The following is a 23,386-nucleotide window of genomic DNA, read 5'->3' as shown; positions in this document are numbered from 1 at the left end:
ACAAGTGACACTATGTAATGTCTGCCTAACTGGTGTTAGTTTTACAATTCACTTGACTGTGTCCATTAGAAGCTTTAGAAAAAAAATGAGACAGCATAAATGTTTGACTCTTATGAGATCACTATGTCATGGTCTCATTCCACATATGACTGTCAAACAACGCCTGGGGAAGCAGCTGGCATCTCTCAAAATGGCACATAAAGAGTGGTATTTATTAGTATGGATATCAACTAAGGGCTCGGTTATGCCTCCCCCCAAGTTGCTCTGCTGAGCCTCCTCCTGCCCAACATGACTAGAATAGGCTGTGCTGGCCTTTATACACTCATTCCCCATAGGGAGACAGTGTGGATGAGAGGTGCGTGCACTGAGATTTCTCCCCTGGCCGAGCCATGCTCTCCTCGCTTCCTATATCTTGTACACTGCCATGGAGGGGCCTTCATGGAGCTAATTTTTATGCCACACAGGGGTTAAGCAACTGCTTTGCATACATACCTTACATCCAGATTGTTTCCTATAGAGGCAGCAGAGACTGGTTTTGCCTTAAATTCATACCTATTGGAAGAGAATGTGATGCTAAGGTGTGTTGCTCTACTCTCCCCCAGCAGTGTATGTGACAGGAGAGTAAACATACTGACCAAAGGAAGCATCTGTGTTCATGTAATAAATATTGCAATCAATAATTTTCACTGAGATTCTAGCTTTTCAACTCTTATTCTTGCTGAGTACCTTCAAAAAGTGGAAGGTTTAAAAAACAAAAACAAAACAAACCCCCCCAACCCCAAACAAAACAAAACACATCCTGAGCCAGCGTAAATGTTTAACTTCTTGAGAGCACTGTCATACGCTTTTTCTACCAATGACTGACAAGCAGCTGGCATGTCTCACTATGGCATATCTAGAGTTATTTATTTGAATGGATACTAATTGAGGGCTCCAACATACCTGTATAGCACAACCCAATTCTCAGAAGTAAGGGCCCAATCCTTTCTAGTATCTGACGAAGCGAGTGGTTCCATTCTGCCAACAGTCTCAATCAGTAGGGCTTCTTATGGGGCAAGGTACTATTCAGCATGAATAAGAGTGGCAGAACTGAGCGCTCAGTGAAAAATGTAATGATGTGCTCTTTTAATGTGTCTTTTCTTTTGCTCTTTTGGGGTCTGACCCTGCCATCCTCACTCATGTTGAATACTCACATTTATTTTGCTACTTATTTGGTGCTATTCAGCATGGGTAAAGCTGGCAGAGTTGGGTCCTTTGCTTTGTGTCATCAGAGTTGATGACTGTCTCCCAAATTTTGTAGCCACTTTTTTTCCAAAATCAAGCTAGAAAAAGAATAGTCTAGCCATATAAAGATGTGGAAATTATCTTTATCAGATACTTTTTATAAAAGCATTTAACCTGTGAATAAGGACACCAAAATTAGATTCTCTCGAACAAAATCTGAATTTCTTGTATTTGTAAACTTGGGCTGAGACTTGCTGGGTCTGCTACTCAGGGCAGAACCAAAAGAGAATCGGTGAGAGAAGGCTTCATCCTATGCCCACTGAAGTCAATTGTAAAGCTTCTATTGACTTCAAGTTCAATATGAGTAAAAATGTGGTGGAAAATCCCCTAACTCTTCTGTCCCTCAATTCAGGCTTGGTTTGAGGTCTATAACAGGGCTTAGACTGCAAATTCTTTCAGCCAGGTGCCATCTTTCCATTGTGCACAGGGAACTTGAGCCATCCCCGCCTTTACCACAACACAAATAATAATGAACCAACCTTGCAGTATTTACTTTAATGTGTATGTGCTATATGAACCAGGCAGTGCAGGGTCTGTTTTCAGGGTCAAGCACTGAATGAACTTCTGCAGGTTCACTGGGAGGTTCTGTTTCTTCCATTAAGGAATTTTTAGCTACTGTGAGAAGCTATAGCCCGGTCCTGCTACCCTCTGAAGGGGAAGACCCTAAGGAATTGGAGGCTTTTTTCTTATCACCTCTCCTTCTGAGAAGGGAGTGGCCACCATGCACTCTCTGAAGTCACAGGGGAAAGAAAAGCAAGCCACCAGGCATCTGAAGACAGCAATGGTAAGGGGCGGAGGGGCTCTATGGTGGCATCTGAAGAGAAAAACGCATCAGCCCATGGCTGCTGATTTTTTGGTGGACCTAGGGTGCCATTTGAAATGAAAAGAGAATCTCAAGTCTTTCATCTTATGCAAGTTCAAGGTTCTGTGCAAATGTAGCACACAGACCTAATGCAATCACCAGGAGTTCAGAGTATACAGAAAATCAAGGGAGAATAAACCCAGTAGCTGTAAGAGTTTTAATTGCTATAGAGATCATGACACTTTCTTCTGAACCCACACTAGGGTAAAGGTTAGGTAAAGATTAGGGTTCTTCTTTTGGGGTAGAAGGGTGGGTTAGGTTTTTTTTTTTGTTTAGTTATATTTTTAATATGGAGAGTTGAGTTAGACTCAAAGACTGGCACTAGATTGGCAACTACTACACTCACATGATATATCTATTGACTGTGGCCACAAATCATGAATGGATGATATTTACACTGAAAGGAAAAAAACATTGTTTTAGGTACCAAGCAACCATGTTGGTGACTATTTTTTTTCTTCATTGTCACGTTTCTCTTTTCCCCCATTGTCTTTTCTTTTAATAAATAATGAGTTCCAGAAGTCTCTATCCTGGCATTTAATGTCAAAGAAAACTCATTTTCACTTTGCTCTAACTCAGGGGTCGGCAACGTTTGGCACACGGCTCGCCAGGGCAAGCACCCTGGTGGGCCGGGCCAGTTTATTTACCTGCTGATGCGGCAGGTTCGGCCGATCGCGGCCCCCCGCTGGCTGCGGTTCGTTGTCCTGGGCCAATGGGGGCAGCGAGAAGTGGCGCGGGTGAGCAATGTGCTGGCTGCGGCTTCCTGCAGCCCCCATTGGCCCAGGACGGCGAACCGCGGCCAGTGGGGGCTGCGATCGGCCGAACCTGCCGCGTCAGCAGGTAAATAAACTGGCCCGGCCTGCCAGGGTGCTTACCCTGGCGAGCCGCGTACCAAACGTTGCCGATCCCTGCTCTAACTGATTTGAACCGTTTAAAAAAAAGGATTTATTTCCAATTGTTTTGGGTTCTTCCTGTTCTATTTTACAAACTACGGGTAACATTTTAAAAAGCACCTAAATGACTTAGGCACTTAACTCAAACTTCCAAAAGTTCCTTAGGAACCTAAGACCCATTGATTTTCAATAATACTTCAGCTTCTAACCGCCTAAGTCATTTCTGAAAATGGGACTTAGTTAGGGGGAGATTTTCAAAGGCACGAATGTCAGCTAGGCACCTATTTCCCACTAAAAATTGATGGAAATTAGGCACTAAATTGCTACTTTTGCCTGTGAAAGTCTTCTTTTAGACTCATAAGTAAGCTGACGATTCTGTAAATGTTACCCAGTGAACCGCTCATTAGAAGACAAAATAAAAGAACACAAGGTGTCTGGATCATTTGTCTCCTAACTTTTTGCATTGTTAGAGGAATTTTCCCACTACCCAAGACTAGCTTTACACCTGGGTGCTATTATCTCAAAGAAGCCAAAGAATGTGGAAAATATTATCCTTATGTAATTTATTAAAAGCTGAGTCAAAGAACAGGTGTTACTATTGTAAAGATTAATTCAGCAGCTTTTCTGTTCAGACCCATAAATTATGAGCTTTCAGGCCCCTCAACACTAAATTACATATACAGTGTCCACGCAGACTTAAGTGTCATTTATTAACTTTACTCTAGAATGAAAAATGAAATTGAATCTGTCCATACTTTGCCAGCTGCACTACCTGCAGTGAGCACTGAAAACTGGTATCATTAGGTATGCCAGGCTTCCCATTGGCTCTTCACTTTACAGCCATTTCAGCACCTGGGTTTTGGCAGGTACTATTTTCTAGCAGTTAAAGTTCTGAACCGTGGACTTGGCTACAACACTAACATTCCATCTCCAGATGGTTGCTATTACCACATAATTATTTTTTTTAAAACTGATTTTTAACCCAATCTACCATTCTCAGATGTCACATACAGTGTAACATTGCTTAGATCAAACATTTTTTGTTCTCCCTTCTCTACCTATATTAGTACAAAGAATGACCTAACTTAAATAGTGCAATAGGTCATTATGCAAGATGATATGTAGGCATAAAATCAAGATGAGAGCATGTTACAGCCGAAATCATTTTCATAAAGGAAACTATTATTTACAATTATATATTTTTCCTTCTCTGTTCTCATTGTCAAAAGTTCTAGTTAAAACTAATTGTGTTGATAAGTGTCAAAGAGGTGTCAAAGATTTTGCAATAGATACACAGTGGGCTGAATTTAATTGCCACCTGGTCTGGCATTACTTGTGAACCCAAAGTGAAATTAACTCTTGCACAGAGGGCAAGCACAGGGTCCTCTTAGAACAGGTAAACAGACGTGCGCTAGCCGGGTGTACCTACACAGTAGCTGGCAAGGTGCTTCCCAGAACAGGTAAACAGACGTGCGCTAGCTCTGCTCAAACTAGTGTGCTAAAAATAGCAGGTTGCAGTGGCACCGGTAGGGGCTCAGGCTAGCTGCCTGAGTACATATCCAGGGAATTGGGTAGGACTGTACTCAGGATACTAGTCCAAACCTCCACCCATGCCACTGTGGCCACACTGCTACTTTTAGAGTGCTAGCTCCAGCACAGTTCATGCATTTCTGTCTGTCTGCTCTGGGAAGCATCCTTCTAGCTGCTGTGTAGACATACCCTTAGTTGTGAGGATCTGGGCCTTTACAAAGGGGTGCTTTTCACACACAGAACACCTGAATAAGTGAGAATTTCATGTTCACAAAAGGTTGACAAATTGGGCCTATAGGATATAGGCTAACAAAGGTAAAATAGCCAAAAGTGTAACAATGAGAGGGAAGGGGTACATATTTTTTTACTTTGGGAATCTCAATGTGTAAATTGTAACATGAAAGTCAAACCACAGGCTAACTGTGCACTTGCAATATCAGCGTGAGCAGATGTAATTCTTCAATTTTTCAAGTGACATCATTTTGAAAAATGTATTCTGTTTATCAGACACGATCTTCATTAATTATACATTGCTCTCCAGTGACTATTCCTGTAGGAACCTGGCATTTCTTACTGTAACACTGTTTGTTCAAGCAGTTCTAGTTCCATGTACAAAGTGCTCTAAGCACCTGATTAAACAGTCTGTTTTTTTTTTTTTTATAACCATAAAGCCAAAAATAGGTTAGGAAATAGCATACATTTTCAGCCTGACAGATCACAAGCTGCTATGCTTAAAATAAATTCAATTTGCAGAACATTTAACATTTCCAACAAGATTATTTATAGGTATTGCATAACCAGATATGATTGGTTAAAGCTTCAATGTATGGAGATTCATAGTGTGCATTACTTGTCTTTACTTGTTCTCTCATTTAGGTTATAATCCTGTTGACCTTTACTAACATGATTGGAGCCAACAGCCTTCAAAGGGACTATGCTCCTATAAGAGCATAAGAATGGCCCTACTGGGTAAGACCAAAGGTCCATCTATCCCAGTATCCTGTCTTCCGACAGTGGCCAATGCCAGATATCCCAGAGGGAATGAACAGAACAGGTAATCATCAAGTGATCCATCCCCTGTCGCTCATTCCCAGCTTCTGGCAAAATATACTACTATAAGGGCTACTCAAGAACTTGCAGGATCTTGACTGTAGGAATGTTTGTGTAAAGAAGTATTACATGTGCAATCCTTCAACCCTCACTCAGGTGAGTAATCATTATGAGAATAGCCCCACTGGAGTAACGATTACTTCTGTGAATAAGGGGTGCAGGATTTGGCCCTATGAAAATGAGGGGAGGGGAGCATTTTTTACATATATTCTCTCAGGCACCATCAGCTCCCAACAAACATACTCACATTTATCTTGATCTGCTTCCACACCTTCACTCTCTGTGTCACTTGGCAATATCCATGGTTGGTGGGCAAGCTGAAATTGATGTAAGAATTCATCCTGTCATAAACAGATATATTTTAGATAAATTACATAGAAGCAAGCACTTCAATCTCAGTTAATTGGACATATGAAAGCCTCAATAAAATCCAGCACTCCCTCATCAAAATAACCCACAATTAAAATGATTTTCAGATAAGGCAAGAAAATTTGGGGCTCATTTTATTTCTCCTGTTAATCTGAGAAAGGATTCGTTTTTGAATTAATATTGTTATGGATTCCTGTACACTTATCTTGGAAATACAGTCAAACAAAACCCAATGGAAACATCTTCTGAATGTCAGTATTCCATATATCCCAGTATTACCAGGACCATGTCCTGAGATACCATGCAATAAGAGGGGAACAGGTTTTGTTCCAATGGGGCTTGATCCTGCTCCCATGTAAGTCAAAGGCAAAACTCCCATTGACTTCAATAGTGCAAGATCAAAACTCAAAAACTTTACGCAAAGCCTACTGAAGTCAACGGAAATTTTTCCATTGACTTCAGTGGGAGAAGCAGCAGGACCATGAAGAATTATTTTAAACTTATTTTTACCTCCAACATATCACAAAGCTATTGGGGGGCTTTGAACAATTGATTGGCATCAAAGTGTAAATGCTATTTTTATTAAGAGACGACTGGGCATGTTTATTTTTTAAACTGTTTACAGTCAGTTCTTAATATAAAATAATACAATGGCAACTTTCTTTAGAATATTCTTGGGTTTCAGAGAGAGACGGGGAAGGGCAGTATAGCAACCAAATGTAAATAGATGGTCTTAACATTTCAGAATTTCAGGGCATAGTGGTAAGTCTGACTGAAAATAAAGGTTATGAAGATCATGAACCAGATCCTCAGAATCTCACTCTAAATACTCGAAATTTGTTACATTACATATGAATAGGGAATGCTTTAAAAAAATCAGATAATCCATCTTAAACCATAATCATGTCTTGTGTTATACGGCTACAATAAACAGAAGACAAGACTGACTGGACAAGATCTAACCTTTCTGGAGTAAATTATTTACTCAACCAGTCATCTATTAACAAAACTTAAAGTTCAACAGTGAAAGTTGCTATGCACAGAGCTGAGGTCCAAAAAATTTAGCATTATGAGTGTTTATTTTTATTGTGTTTTCTTAGTTGCAGTGACCGTAGTGCAGAGCTGGGCAAAAGTGTTCTGGTTTATGGAACAGAATTCCTGCAGCATGGGGGCATTGTTTATGCTGCTATCACACTGATTAGTCCACTTTTTTAGCCCTTCTGATCATCTGGTCACTCCACAATTTTCCTAAAGCATAAGGACAGAAAAGGGAGAGTTGTTCAAAGCAATGCTGTAGAACAGATTCAGAATACCTCACAAAGAGATCCCCCATGGCATAAAATACGTGAATATGGAACTCTGTCCTACACTTCTTCACTAGGCTGAGATACTATGGAAGGTATATATGGAATTCCTATGATTCTGGAGTAGAATTGTCCATGCATTGTCCATTATTAATTGATTCCTTTAATAAAGAAACAGGACACTGCACATGGCCGGTATTGAGGAAAAGTGGAAGAGAGTGCATTGAGGCATGCATGGAGCTTCCATGGATGAATTTAGTTCTTAAATTTGTCCCACTTATTATTGCCACATATGAAGTTTCTGCCATGGAAGTATAATAAAGCTGCCTAGAGGTATTCTACTCTGTGTAGCTGCCCCTTTCCCCAGCACACTGCTTGGAAACCTCTTCCTCTTTTCCGCACCGCCCCCCCCCCCACCACCACTACTGAAGGAAAGCAGCAAGAGCCTGGGAGACACTTTTGATGGGAGGAGGAGAGGGAAGAGACCACATGCTGGCCAAGTAGAGATACAGCTATAGTCAACGTTCTCTCAAGAAATTCCATTACTAGTGCCAGTGCTATTATTAGTAGAGGAGTGGGCATGTGCACACACAGTACTCTAGAATCTGTCCGTAAGTGATCAGACAACAGCAAACAGTAAAGAACAAGGGCAACTAAAAAAAAGTGAATAAATGTAATTTTTGAACCAGCTGTAGTAATCTCCCAAGAAAAATTATAAACAAATTAGTTTGTTCAACTCACTTCAAAAATGTGGCATAGGGAACAATCCTTCATTAGCAGGGAGATCAGTAAGTGATCTCACTGCTTTATTGCATTTTTAACATCTGTATACTGTGGTTCTGCCCCTCCATCCCCATCACACCAGCACCTGTGCTGGGGAGAATCCACCCCTCTCCAGAACCAGCGTGTTAGATCCCCTTTATGCCATTCCAGCCCTCTTACCCAGGTAAAGGGATCTGAGAAGGGATAACAATTTGGCTCTCAGTTACACCAGTGTAAATTGACAGTAAGTCCACTGATGTCAAGGACTTGCTCTGGATTTACATTAGGCTAGCTGAGAGCAGAATTTGTCCCTTAAGGTTTAATGCCTCACTCTATGGTAAACTTAAACTAGTTAAACTTTCCTCTTGTTAACAGACACGTTAAAACAAAAATGTACATATACTGAAAACAACTTTGAGTTATTCAGACGTGTAAACTGATTGTAAAATTCCATTTGTTCAAGAAATGAAACTGAAAACAAGAAAGTCAATGGGGCTCTTTTCCTTCAACACCAGTTCATAAGAACTATAAATGAACTGTGTCAGACACTAATGGATTCTGTCCTGAACAGAGAAACAGAATTCAGCTTTTTTTTTTAAATCAAACTACATAAAATACTTAAGGAAAAACTAAATGCCTAAAAAGGTATGTACAAAAGGGTTTAAAACCTCGATTTATTAATTTTAGAGAGATAATAAAAGCTATTTCTCCAGGTAACATTTTTGTGTTATAATTCAGTTTGCCCTTGAACAGAGCTGGTAATATAACACACCTGCTGGTGCTGCAAGGTGTTATCTATTCCAAGAGACAGGCATTCATATGCTGAAGTACTCTGATCATTAGGTAACTTATAATTCTTTTTGAGGGGGATCAAAAAGCTAAGGTCTTGGGCATTTTTAAAAAGCTTAACAGCTGACATTTTAAATCTTTGCCAAATTATTCAAGAATTGTTCTAACACCATTAAACCAAGCCTGGTTAGAATATTGTCTCTGTCACAAGACAAAGAATAATTTCTCTGGATTTTATTTATTAGTAGTATTTTCTTTTCAGATTTCAGTCCTTCCTTACATAACTTTGATCCACATTAAAAGCTGTACAGGAAATGTACTTAGAGCATTAACAGATCTATTTAAAATAGTGTTTACTGAATTAGTTCATCATCTTTTAACTATTATTTCTGTAGAGGTACTCCTGATTTACAGCCGGGTAAGTGAGAAGAGCAGATTGCCCATTTTCTTTTTTCTCAAGCTTTCAGCTTAGCATCCTGTATAGTAAATGAAGTATAGCCATGGTGCACTCTCATCTAATGGAATTTCTTCTTTCATGACAAGTGCCTAGAAGGAACAAATGTAACTTTTTCCCTCTTATCCTCTTCTTTACATAGCACATATACTGAAATGGGAGTGGAAACAACCACTATCAGTTATAAAGGCTGCAAAACAGTTTCCAATGTAAAATTCCATTTTCATGTCATAACTTAACCTGACCTCTCATGCAAACTTAAAAGGAAGAGCTGGGCCATATTTGCCATGGAATTTTTGTTAGGGCTTCCTGACCCTTCCCAGCAAATCCACAACAATTTGGTTGCCTCTAGGATACAAAGGGGCCTCTTAATTGGCCAGGAGGATTCAGTCAACTTAAGAACATAAGAATGGCCATACTGGGTCAGACGAAAGGTGCATCCAGCCCAGTATCCTGTCTGCCAACAGTGGCCAATTAAAGGTGCCCCAGAGGGAGTGAACCTAACAGATAATGATCAAGTGATCATCTCCTGCCATCCATCTCCACCATCTGACAGAGGCTAGGGACACCATTCCTTACTCATCCTGGCTAATAGCCATTAATGGACTAAACCTCCAAGAATTTATCTAGTTCTCTTTTAAACCCTGATAGTCCTAGCCTTCACAACCTCCTCAGGCAAGGAGTTCCACAAGTTGACTGTACACTGTGTGAAGAAGAACTTCCTTTTATTTGTTTTAAACTTGCTGCCAATACAATTTCATTTGGTGGCCTCTAGTTCTTATATTATGGGAACAAGTAAATAACTTTTCCTTATTCACTTTCTCCACACCACTCATGATTTTATATACCCCTATCATATCCCCCCTTAGTCTCTTCTTTTCCAAGCTGAAAAGTCCTAGCTTCTTTAATCTCTCATCATATGGGACCTGTTCCAACCCCCTAATAATTTTAGTTGCCCTTCTCTGAACCTTTTCTAATGCCAGTATATCTTTTTTGAGATGAGGAGACCACATCTGTACGCAGTATTCAAGATGTGGGCATACCATGGATTTAGATAAGGGCAATAAGATATTCTTTGTCTTATTCTCTATCCCTTTTTTAATGATTCCTAATATCCTGTTTGCTTTATGACTGCCACTGTACAATGTGTGGATGTCTTCAGAGAACTATCCACGATGACTCCATGATCTCTTTCCTGATTAGTTGTAGCTAAGTTAGCCCCCCATCATATTGTACGTATAGTTGGGGTTATTTTTTCCAATGTGCATTACTTTACATTTATCCACATTAAATTTCATTTGCCATTTTGTTGCCTAATCACTTAGTTTTGTAAGATTTTTTTTGAAGTTCTTCACAGTCTGCTCTGATCTTAACTATCTGGAGCAGTTTAGTATCATCTGTTTACCCCTTTCTCCAGATCATTTATGAATAAGTTGAATAGGCTTGGTCCTAGGACTGACCCTTGGGGAACACCCCTAGTTACTCCTCTCCATTCTGAAAATTTGCCATGTATTCCTACCCTTTGTTCCCTGTCTTTTAACCAGTTCTCAATCCATGAAAGGATCTTCCCTCTTATCCCATGACAACTTAATTTACGTAAGAGCCTTTGGTGAGGGACCTTGTCAAAGGCTTTCTGGAAATCTAAGTACACTATGTTCACTGGATCCCCCTTGTCCACATGTTTGTTGACCCCTCTCAAAGAACTCTAATAGATTAGTAAGACATGATTTCCTTTTACAGAAACCATGTTGACTTTTGCCCTACAATTTATGTTCTTCTATGTGTCTGACAATTTTATTCTTTACTATTGTTTCAACTAATTTGCCCGGTACTGACGTTAGACTTACGAGTCTGTAATTGCCGGGATCACCTCTAGAGTCCTTTTTAAATATTGGCATTACATTAGCTACCTTCCAGTCATTGGGTACAGAAGCCGATTTAAAGGACAGGTTACAAACCATAGTTAATAGTTCAGCAATTTCACATTTGAGTTCTTTCAGAACTCTTGGGTGAATGCCATCTGGTCCCAGTGACTTGTTACTGTTAAGTTTATCAATTCATTCCAAAACGTCCTCTAGTGACACTTCAATCTGTGACAATTTCTCAGATTTGTCACCTACAAAGGATGGCTCGTTTTGGGAATCCCCCTAACATCCTCAGCTGTGAAGACTGAAGCAAAGAAAGAACTTCCCATTGTAGACAGCTGCCTGGGAGAGCACTGGACTATGTTGCATTTCCCTCCCAGCTGCACCAAGTGTCATGGGGCAGAAATGCTTATTAGGTATGTTCAAACTTTGGTTATCTCCTGGAGGTCCTTAGCACATTTAGGGTTATCCCACCTCTCCTTTTCTAAGCATCCAGGAGCCAAGGCAGGCCAGACAACCAAAAAGGAGTACCCATGGCTAACAGGGTAGTGTCCCAATCACAAAGATGGCAGAGGTCACATTGCTCTGGTGGCCAGGTTCTGTCCCCATATTGCCTGGGTCGGTAAGAGAGTCATGGGCTGCTTTCCTCAATTAGGGGGCAAGGGGAAATGACTGTGCAGTTGCCACCACAGCTTTTCCCTATACCCACAGCCATCCCCAGTGGATATCCCCAAGGTGACTCCCCAAAGTAATAGAAAGTTAGTCAGGAACATGGTTAGCGAGTGACAAGTGGGGCTTGTGGCCAGGCCACTGGCAGCCAATGTTACATGGCCCCCAATAAGCAAAGGAAGACCACCTGGGAACAGAAGCCAATGAAGAGAAGGCAGGCAGGCAGGGTTATGAGGGACTTCCAGTACTGCTTGGGGATGAGGAGGGAGATACCAAATTTTGAGCAAGTGCCATAGCAAGGGAGATCAAAAATCAAAGACTATCACAATTACAACCATAACAAGGCTGCAGGTATCAGAGGCCTGCAGGTGTCTGAGTTGTCCCTTCATATTTCAAAACAGATCAGAAGAAAGCAGGTGAGAAGGTCACCCTAAGATGACACTTGATGGAGCTCATATGCTCAGTGTATGTTTATGGAATGTTGCACCTACCCTGCCACCCTTAAAACTTGGGGTGTTTGATATTGCATGGGCAGAGTTCCCCTTAAGTCCAGACTTTGGTTATCTCCTGGAAGTCCTTAGCACATTTAGGGTTATCCCACATCTTTTCATTGCTAATTCTTTTTGCATAGGAAGTGCCTGTACTATAGCCAGGGCAGATCACCAGGATGGAGAAGGCAGTCATTGACTGTTGGAGATTGGGGCGTTTTATGCCATACATCAGGAATTACTTAATACGAATGGGGATTCCTAATATTTAAGTTTCTTCCACTTCCTAGTTCACCTTACAATTTTGACTCTAAGAAGGTAGGAATTGTGGGATGCAGTGTTATCCATTAGGCCACCTCTCAGACAGGAACACAGCTAGGTTTTGAAGTGGACAAGGTTAATGGTCAGGTGGCTCCTGACATGAGCCTTACTCATTTGGATGGAGTTTCCAGGGTATGGAGAAGCTGCTGGTTAAAATCAAGCAGGACTGGACCATTTTAAGGCTGTATGTTTCCCAGGCAGGAGGAGCATGGTCAAATATGCTGCCAATGGAGAGTAGTCTCCCTGAATTCCACTGTAGAAAGGTCCAGAAAAACATGAACACCTTGTGAATCCCACCCAAAGTGCTTCCTCACTTAGGCTCCTAAAGTGGCAGACGTTTAAGTCCAACATTTAGGCACCACTGATATTCACAAAAGCCCTACTCAGCTACTGTCTAATCCTGTAGGTGCCTAAACTCCTTAGGTCTTTAAGTTTATGGCATTAAAGACCCCCCAAGACATCTATATGTCAGTGTCTGGGCATGCACACAGCTGCAGGAGTGGGGAGGCTGAGTGGCTAGGCTCTCTGGCTCCTGGAAGGAGGCTGAGCAGCCAGGCTCTGCCTCTCTCTGGCAGCTGGGCTGGAAGGCTCTCGTCAATGTCACAAATGATTTTTTTCCCCCTCAAGAACCCTTTCTGCAAAAAAAAAATCTCATGTTTGTAGCATTTCATTTCAGTCCATTTCAAAAATGCAAAATTTTTAGTGGAAAGGGATGTCAGTTTTCCAGCCAGATGTAATGGGAGTGCCTGGCTCCCCACCTTCTACAGCTGTGGAGTCATTTTTGCCTAAGTTTACCCATCTCCACAGCATAGTCAAGGCCTCATAGAGCTTATTGGATCATAAAAGTATCAGACACTAACCTCTATTTTTCTTCTTTCCTACAACTCTGTAAACAACAGCAATTTTTAAAAATTTTGCTCTAAAAATAATTCACCTGATTTGACATCTTTTATGCCCTATGTCATTTCCAAACCCATTTTAAGGACAGTAATATGCTTTCAGAAATATCTCATCTAAAGGAAATGCTAATATAACTCTGCAAAAATAGCATTACAGTCTCTGTACTAACCAACCTATAAAAAAAGTGTTCTAAATTCGGTAATTAAATTTCCAAAGTAACTTGTCTTTCTTTTCACCGCAGACTAATTATGTAAAACCCACTACTATGTAAGAAACAGGCTTTTTTTAATGCTATGAATCAGCCCAGTTTGCAAAGCAGTATTAAACTTATTAGCTACTGGCTCTATTATGTTAGCTTTTCTTCTCATTTCAAAGTAATTCTGTGATATTATGAAGCAAATCTACCAATTCAAAACGTAAGTAATCACTATTATCTGTCAAATATTTGAGTGGCTTTTCTGTTGGATAAAAGTAAGATTAGTCAGCTCTGTGAACAAAAAATTAACCCTTACATTTCTAAAAAAATCTTGATTAAAATTCCATACATAAGCATTCTCTTAGAAATCATATTGCTCTCAGTGGGCATTGATTCTGCTGTAGTTTACCAACTTTTACCAATAAAAATCAAATCAAGTTTCAAAATAAATAAATATATTCCTCCAAGCCTAACTACAAGGAACTAAAATACAAATAAAAAACCCTCACATCCTAATTTTATAGTTTTTATGGTCTTAAAATTAGTAAAAAAATAAATATATTGAAAATCTTACTTCTGACAAACTGATTCTTTGAGGGACAGTTCCTATAATATCTCCATTCGTTTGTACAGCTAGCCCTGCAGGAGTGCCAAGAGTCCTCCCAATTTGACTCTTAGACGTTAAGGATCTGCTTCTTTGCATACTAAGGATTCCATCCTTATTTCCCTGGTTGCTAGAGGTATGAGGTCTTGGCAACAAACTATTTGGGGTTGCAGGTCTGCTTCCTGGAGTCGATGGCGTTGGAGGCCTGTTGTTCTGCATATTGGAAGTCTGAGGCCTACTATTTGAGGTACTGGAGACCTGCGCTCTGCTGTTAGTAGGAAGCGGTGATTTGTTTTCTTGCAGCTGAATATTTTTCCCAGTTTGACTTGGCACTTGAGACCTTGAATTTTGGCCTAGTGTGGCTTGAAGATTTCCTGGTTGATGTGATGTAACTAAATTAATATGTGGACTACTACTTGCTTCTTCCCAGAGTGCTAGGTCCTTTTCAATGTCTGCACACAGAAAAAAGACAACAGTAACATTAAAGTAAAAAGAAGGATACACTGAGGACGTGTCCACATGGAGACTTGGTGCACAGCAAGCCAGGGTCCGAACTTACAGTGCTCTAGCAAGCTGCACACTAAATTGTCATGTGGACCCTGTGATCACGCACGAAAAGTTCCATAGGGCTCTTCGATGTTCTGCTGTTTGAAACAGCAGGTCAAAGAACATTTTTAGTATATGATAGCAGGGTCTATATGGACAGTTAAGCACAGCAGGCTAAAGTGCTGCAGATGTATACTGTCTGTCCATGTAGAGAAGCCTAACATATGTAATCTCTCTTCTTCATGATTTTAAAATTGATTTAAAGTATGAATGAATGGTGAACGCAGCTTTAGGTTGTGGAGAGAAAACCTACTCATCTCTCAGCCATCCCTGCAAATGGAAGACAGACAGAACTAACAATCCAAAATATATGTTTTTGCAAACCATTTCTCCTTCAAAGTTCATCCCTCGGAAATGGAATATGACATCACTTTGTAATTATCTTTTCTTGATATGAAAGGCATTAAAACCAATAATAACCTCCATTATTTCTCCCAAGTTATATTCCTTTAACTTCTATGAGGTTTCTCTTTAGTAACAAATAAAGACCGGGCAAAACTCTGGCTCTGAGCAAACCTCTTGTGAGGGTGGAATCTAAACCCGATTCACAATCTGAATTTTACTCCAGAATCCTAACCTTATAAGTGACCAAACACGCTTGAACTCTGGTGTGTTTGAAATTTTGACATATTCTGGATTTGAATGTTGGGGCTCCAATCTATCTCAGCATCTAATTCCATGGAGACACAGTTTGAAAATGCACAGGCTTCACTAACTTTAGCAGAAGCCATGTATTAAAATCCAAGAGTAGAATTTGGTCCATAAAGGGGCTTCAGCTTTACACAAGCCAAACTCTCAGTTCAGTGGGAGTTTCCCTTTCTAAGGTATAAAAAAATAAAGCCCTATCTAGGCCAGGACAATTCAGTGTTACTGAAGAATCTTTGCTTCTGAATTCATTCAAAAGCTATTTATGTTTCTAATTTACAGGTAAATTATATCATTAAAGTGTGTCCAACAAAGTTAAAGTAATGGTGGTTAGGTACTTTACTATGTTAGCAAAATGAAAACCCTCACAAGTAAACATGTCAAGGAACTTGACAAGACATTCATTGAATCATCTAGTTTATGTTTCACCACAATTGTCAATTTCACACCCTCACTGGCAGATGACTCTATTTAACTTTGTTTTGAGACACACAATCAGTTTCCTTTAGAACCAACAGCAGTGTCATTTTGTTTTAAACAGTATGAGCCACATTCTCAGCAGGTGGGAACTGGTATAGCCCCATGGACTACAAGCTCTGTGTGTATAATGAAGCCTCCAACCCACAGAAAATCTGCATTGCATTTGTGACTTGACAGCAAAGACTTCAGTATACAAGAAATCCAACAGCAATCCCAAACCTGATTTTCCAATACTATAATTTAGAATCTATTCTCATCCACTTCCACCTGTGTTTACCAAATATGCACCATGTTTATACTATACATTTATAAATTATGAGTACACACAAGTAGAATTGGTCTGCATTAAAATGTGCTCATATTTTATTAAATATTTTACTCATTTACTTTTAAAAAAATAAAAAACAAATTGTGTCTGCTAGTCTAAAATAAGGTATTCAACATGTTAGAAGACTGGTATTCGAGAAGGTAGACTCAAAATTGTCAGTGAAATCTCAAAGGATATACTATCCAGACTCTTTAGTGAACAAATGTTTTCCTACTAGCAAATTTACAAGGTTCATTATTGTTTATATATTTAGCAGACAGTTAAGGATATTTCTTATTGTTGCTTTAAACTTAAAGTAATTTAAATGAAACACTGACCTCATTAAAATCAAGCAGTTGTTTTCATTTTACCTTTTGAAATAATTACTGTATGCTTTAAAAAAAATCAATACATGTCACTTTGAAATTTGTAAGATATCTGGTTCAAATCTCAGGGGTCAACAAGCAATAATGTAAGTTTCATAATTTAAACCAAATGTGGTATGTGTTCTTTTAAATTAAAATTAACCTGTATCATTGCAAAACTCTCTAACTTCCTCGCCTTGATTCAGAGGAGATCATGCTGGAAAACTGATCTAGAATATCCATGCTTTAGTAAGAGTTCTATAAACATATTATTCTTTGTCCATGTTTCCATGATTTTAAATTAGTGATTGATTCTACAGAAAAAAGCTATTTTAATCACTTTCTCCATATATAATTAAAAAGATTTCCACAACAAAACTGTTCAGTTTTATTTAATACATACCACATCTGTTGATTTTACTGCAACATCAACTTTTCCAACTAAATGAATAAACCTAGTTTTGAATTTCCAACCCTACAGTATTATTTGATACACATCAAATACTGTAACTGTGACACGATTTGGGATTTTGTCAGAAAACCTCCTGTTAATGTTATTTAAATGAAAATAACTGTGGGTAACAGAGTGATCCAAGGGTATCCTACTTATATATCAGAAATACCAGAACAACAGTTTGATTCACAACACATTCATAAGGTTTTTAACGCATTAAAAAGTTCTTTTTGTGATAAAACACATTCAGGAAGAGGGCAGTGACCACAGAATTATTCCTTCAAACCAAACAGAAAAGTTGCCTGAATTAGCTACCAACAAAAAAGCCTCTCACCCTGTGTATAATATAAAGCTGCCACTGGACAGCTGTAACTTATGTGACTGGCATTTAGATGAAAGCATTACGGTGCAGTCCGCAGGGAATGATGGGGGCACTGTATAGGTGAAAATTTGAACCTGCTAAAAATGTTGCATTCACATCTGCTGAACCAAAACCAAATACTGCAAGTTTATATTTTGTAAATAAAGAGAACTGCCCAGGCAAGTCTACATATTCCAGAACCCCATTCCTGATACACAGACAAATGGAGAAAACCAGTCACAGGGAAACAGATGATCAACAAGAACCATTCTCAAATAAAATAAAATAAAATAAAATAAAATACCTAGATCTCATATAGCACTTTTCATCTGTAGATTTCAAAAGCACTTTACAAAGGAGCTTAATACCATTATTTCCATTACACAGATGGGGAAACTGAGGCTCAGGGCGGGGAAGTGACATGCCCAACCCTTGGGCATGGTAAACACAGGGAGGGCTGGACATGAGGGAGCCCCAGTCAAGAGGATTTTGTGACCCTGTACCTTATCCCTGGAGTACAGGTAGTAGAAGAAGGTTGGCCATGGTGAACTGACCAGAAAGATTCTGTATTCTAGTATATCCAGCAACAGAGAAAAAGACTATCAAAGGAGTCTACAACCTAGTGCCAGCTCCCAACAACCCAAACAATTGGGTGAGGACAGATAAGACATTTCAGAATATCTCATTACCCTTTGTGCTGGTGCCAGAGAACTGCAATGCAGTCTGAGAGAGTTACAAGTATTTTTATTTTATAAACACATACCCCAGTTCACCTGTTTGATATTATCCTGACTGACTGCAAGGAGTTAAATCAAAGAAGGCTGTTAGAGGGGGAAAAACAGGATATAAAACAAGGACAAAGATAAGGGTCCTTGAGGAAACAATGGGGAAATGATTAGACCTTCCCAGACCTATGCCTAGGATCAAAGTGGGTATTAAAACCTTGACAATGCTGGCCTATACAAGAACGGGGATTGAGTGGGCTGTCAAGAGCTGCTGAGGGAGAAGATGCTGACAGAGACACTGAGAAGGAGACAAACTGAAGCAAGCAGACTGCCTCTCCCAACTGAGAGGTGGGAGTAACTGGGTTGAATGGAACTTACCAAAGCTTGCAAGGTAAGATTAAAGTTTAGGTAAGGAAAAATAGGTACATAGGTCTTTTCTGTTTTTGTTTGTTTGTTTTAACTCTTTGCTCTGCATGTTTTGTACCTTTTGGGTGAATACATAATGTTTTGTTTTGAGGAAGCTGTTTTTGAGCTACTTTAAGCAGCTGCTGTCACAGGCTCCAGGAGCAAAAGTGCTTACAGGGGCTAGCACAGGTGGGCCTGTCATATTAACAGGGTCAAGAATCACAGGGGCTGCCATCTGGAGCCCAGTTCCAACGTAGCTGAATTGCATGGTTGACCCTTGAGAAAGACGCAGGAAACCAGGTGCACTTAAGAGAGCCATCAAGAGGTGCACTTAAGAGAGATAAAAAGGAGATGTCTAACCCACAGCTCAGCCTGAAGCCATGTCAATGGTACATTATCACATCACCAGAAGCAGCAGGATCAAGTGGAAGATTTCTAAATTCCACTGTTCCACAAAGGCGTGGGTGAATGGGAAAAGCTAACTTTCCTTTTGGTATGAGCTGACCTACACCAAGCCAGCCCCCAATAAGTAGGGGAAGGAGCAGGCGTGCTTTCAACCCCAAAAGTTTACAGAAAGGTAAGATGCCCCAAGAATTTGCAGAAAGGGCCTTTTGGGCACTCTGATAATCATGATGGGGAGGAAACCTCCTGGCCTAAGATATCATTGGGGGAAGCAGGCTGTCGTAACTATAAGGGGAAGGGTAACAACCCTCCTGTGTACAATACTATAAAATCCCTCGTGGCCAGAGACACCAAAATCCTTTTACCGGTAAAGGTAAAAGGTAAGAAGCTCAGGTAACCTGGCTGACACCTGACCCAAAGAATCAATAAGGGGACAAGATGCTTTCAAATCTTGAGGGGGGAAGGCATTTGTTTGTGCTTTTTGTTTTGGGGGTTGTTCGCTCTTGGGACTAAGAGGGACCGGACATCAATCCATGCTCTCCAAATCTTTCTGAACAAGTCTCTCATATTTCAAACTTGTAAGTAACAGCCAGGCAAGGCATGTTAGGTTTATCTTTGTTTTCTCAACTTGTAAATGTTCCTTTTGCTAGAGGGTTTACCTCTGTTTGCCGTAACTTTGAACCTAAGGCTAGAGGGGGTTCCTCTGGGCTATTTGAATCTGATTACCCTGTAAAATTATTTTCCATCCTGATTTTACAGAAATGATTTTTACCTTTCTTTCTTTAATTAAAATCTTTCTTTTTAAGAACCTGATTGATTTTTCCTTGTTTTAAGATCCAAGGGGGTTGGATCTGGACTCACCAGGAATTGGTGGGGGAAAGAAGGGGAAATGGTTAATTTCTTCTTGTTTTAAGATCCAAGGGTTTGGATCAGTGTTCACCAGGAAATTGATGGAGAAGTCTCTCAAGGCTACCCAGGGAAGGGTTATAGTACTTGGGAGGAAGATATTCTGGGGGAGAGGTAGACAGAGTTTCCCAAATAACTCATAAATAATTTGGGTGGTGGCAGCAAAACCAGATCTAAGCTAATAGTTAAGCTTAGAGGTTCTCATGCAAGTCCCCACATCTGTACCCTAGAGTTCAGAGTGGGGAAGGAACCTTAACACAGGCATACCAGCAGTCCCAAATGTTGCTAAATGGGCTCCCCGGCTGCACCTAGAAGTTCAATTAAAGGAGTGTTAAGTTTTTAGGCTTCTCCTCAAAAAAAGACAGGTAAATGCAGGTATAGTGGGAGGGAGGGTATTTAATTAGGCTAAACACTTTTATACATGTGGATGTGTCAGATATTGGATGAAACAAATGCAAATTACAACTCTTTGTAGGGATTTTCACATTTGCTTACTCAAGTCCAGTGCTACAAAGGTAAACGCATTGTGTGATATCACCTGAGACTGTAACGATATTGTACATTTTAAGGAGGGGGAAATGGAGGCAGGTATGTAATTACCCAGGGTTACATAGTAAACCAGTTAAACAGCTGGGATTAGAATTCAGGAACTCCTCACCCCTAATATCAGGATGCCTGTATTTATTTCCTCACTTCTAACCTGCAGAAGCAGCAGAGTATTCGGATCCTATAGTTCTGTGGTTACTAAGAAAAAAGTGATCTGAAAATAGGTTTATATCATAACTTACCTTTTTGTGCATGTGCCACATCTTCATGCCTCCAATGTCACATTTGTTAAAAGGCAGGCTTATTATTTTCTATGGTGTGGTCATGAAGTGGCATGACATGCAGCACGTATATCATAGGCCTGCAGGGCTGTACGTATGCCCTTTAAAAGGATGAATACTGCAAAAATATTTTCCCGTTATTCATTGTTTAATTTAACCAATCATCCAGAGTAAAATGGAATTTATTCTACAACTAAAGGGGTGAATGTTTTGAATCATTCATAAAATATTTAAAGCTGAAGCAAGAAAATACTCATTACAATGAAAAAAAGTGGAAACTGTATTCTAAATTTCCCAATGCATTTTTCAAGAAACAATGAAAATACTTTCACCCAAACTTTGGTTTACTTTATTGTACTCGTTGAAAAATTACTACTATCACTACTGTAGCAGAGATTCTATTATACACAATGGCCCTAATCCTCATCAACCGGAACTCCCATTAAATCTCACAGAGGTCCTCGCTGGCTTATCCCTCAGGCCAGTCTTTTATTTATTAATACACTGGTCTGTTGAAGTCTTTTGGAAGATTTATACCTTGGAGGTCTAGCAACAATAATTCACTACCACCTGAGGTATTACTGAGCTATGGGAATAAATATGTAATGAAATTGTCAGGATAGTTTTTTAATTACCTTACCATACACAGTCAAGTTTAAAATCTTTGGCTTCAAATACATGTCTTTTTTTCCTGTTCAACAAAATAGCAAACGAAGAGAAAGAGAGGTAACAATTCAATTTCTCATCTACTTTTGTCAGTGTCTCAGCCAATGTTTCCTCTCCTTACTCACATGAGTAGTCCAACTGATTTCAGTGGGTTACTTGGGAGTATAGGGTTTGATGTTTTATCAATCCTTGTCACTATACGCACCAGCTAGATGTTTTTCCATGGTCAGCAGTTCTTTTGCAGCTAAGGAATCTTTCAGGAGTTTCTGGCTTGGGGACCCTCCGTTTCTGGCGCACATGACATCCAGGTCCCAAACAGGTTGATGCTAAATGCAGGTAAAAAGAAAGGGGAATACTAGAATCTTTAAATGTATTTTTACATTTATATCTAAAGTAAAAGAAAGTTGGAATATGTTCTCCTAATTTAGGTAATTAAATGGCGCTTTAAAGTTTAAAGTGCAATTAATAAAAATGTTAGCTTTATATAAAAATATTCATTGTGAAACTCTATTTAATTTAAGGTACAGATGGGTAAGAGATGGATTAGATTCAAAATATCTAGTAGTTTTAAGCAAAGATATACCTGCATAGAAACTGGTGCTCAAATTGAGGCAGCATATCAGGCCAAATTTTTCAATGATTTACACTCTGTGTAGTCCCACTGACTTTAGTGGCATTGCACTCACTTTAAATCAAAATAAAATGTGGCCCAATATTCCTGCAAAGCAGCACTTCTGGGAATATCTCTGTATTTCCTAACCAACATTTCCAATACTGTTGTATCACTGCAAGAAGTCTTCCTTTCAGGAAAGATAACTAAATCATGGCAGCATTATAAGCAGTTTGGAAGGTATCCTGGCAAGCAAAATATCCACCCAGTCATTCGACTATTGAACACTGTGATATTCAGAGTTACCTACAGGTTTTTGGAACTGTTCAACGTGCTTTTAAAAGATGTCTTCAAAAACATAAAACTATGGAGCTAAACTTGATAAGTTTGTATCTGTTTGTTTGAGATAAACTAAAATATATGACCAGATGTTCAGGACTTAGTCATAAAAACAATGGGCAAAAAGATCAATTAAAACATATCAGAACATAGAGTTTACTTTATTACATTGCCAAAATATTTCATCCAAAGACCTAGGTTTTTTTTAAACAGTAAAAATTAGTTATATGTACTGTAGTCACCTTTGCTATTTTTCCAAGAAATAAATATATTCTTCAAAATACAGTTATACAGAATATTTTATATTTCAGATATATTCAAAACAATCAACACCATCTTTTAAGTATCCAACTCCCGTGAAGCATAAATTCTTTGCTAGATTTGACCATACAACTTTAGAATGCTATGTTGATAAAGAAATATCTAAAATGTAAAGGTCCAGATTTGCATAGGAAAGAGAAACTGGCCTTATATTAAATCATATCAATCAACACTATCAAAGCTGTTCAAGATTTTAATTGGCATATTTATTTAGTGATGTGATTTTCGGAATGATGGTACCATTTTCAGTTTGCAAATTTGCTTCTATAGCACTCCCATTTTAATTAAAATTATTCCTATTTGGTCCCAGGTATTAAAGTAGAATATCTGGAGAAGACCATAAAGTATACACATTTAGATCTGATCCTGCTAATTTCAGACAGATGAATAGCCCCCATTGGTCCTGATCCTGAGAGGTTTTGAGCATCTGCAACTTCAGTGACAGCTGTGAGTTCTTAGCATCAGACACAATGAACTCATTAGGACTATTCACATGCATGGAATTACTCACATGAATAAGTGTTTGAAGGATCAAGACCATAGTTATTTAGTGGCAGATTCCAATAT

At 39.3% G+C, this 23,386-nt stretch overlaps 1 protein-coding gene across 4 annotated transcripts in view; it reads right to left on the bottom strand.

Annotated features, from left to right (window-relative positions):
- C2H8orf34 (chromosome 2 C8orf34 homolog) overlaps positions 1-23,386 on the bottom strand; it is a 234,015-nt gene that overhangs the window by 7,841 nt on the left and 202,788 nt on the right. The window contains exons 11-14 of one of the 4 annotated variants that reach the window (XM_034763055.1): positions 21,755-21,875; positions 14,371-14,852; positions 5,927-6,020; positions 493-552 (exon numbers count right to left, since the gene is read on the bottom strand). In XM_034763055.1, the coding sequence (XP_034618946.1) occupies positions 512-552; positions 5,927-6,020; positions 14,371-14,852; positions 21,755-21,875 (738 nt within the window). In that variant the 3' untranslated portion in view covers positions 493-511. The remainder of the gene's footprint in view (positions 1-492; positions 553-5,926; positions 6,021-14,370; positions 14,853-21,754; positions 21,876-23,386) is intronic. The other 3 variants (XM_034763056.1, XM_034763058.1, XM_034763057.1) reach the window with 3 other exon arrangements.

The sequence above is a fragment of the Trachemys scripta genome, chromosome 2 (assembly GCF_013100865.1).
Source record: "Trachemys scripta elegans isolate TJP31775 chromosome 2, CAS_Tse_1.0, whole genome shotgun sequence".
Lineage (NCBI taxonomy): Eukaryota > Metazoa > Chordata > Testudines > Emydidae > Trachemys > Trachemys scripta.
Note: the sequence above shows the minus strand (reverse complement) of the source record. Positions and strands in the feature narration are given on the sequence as shown.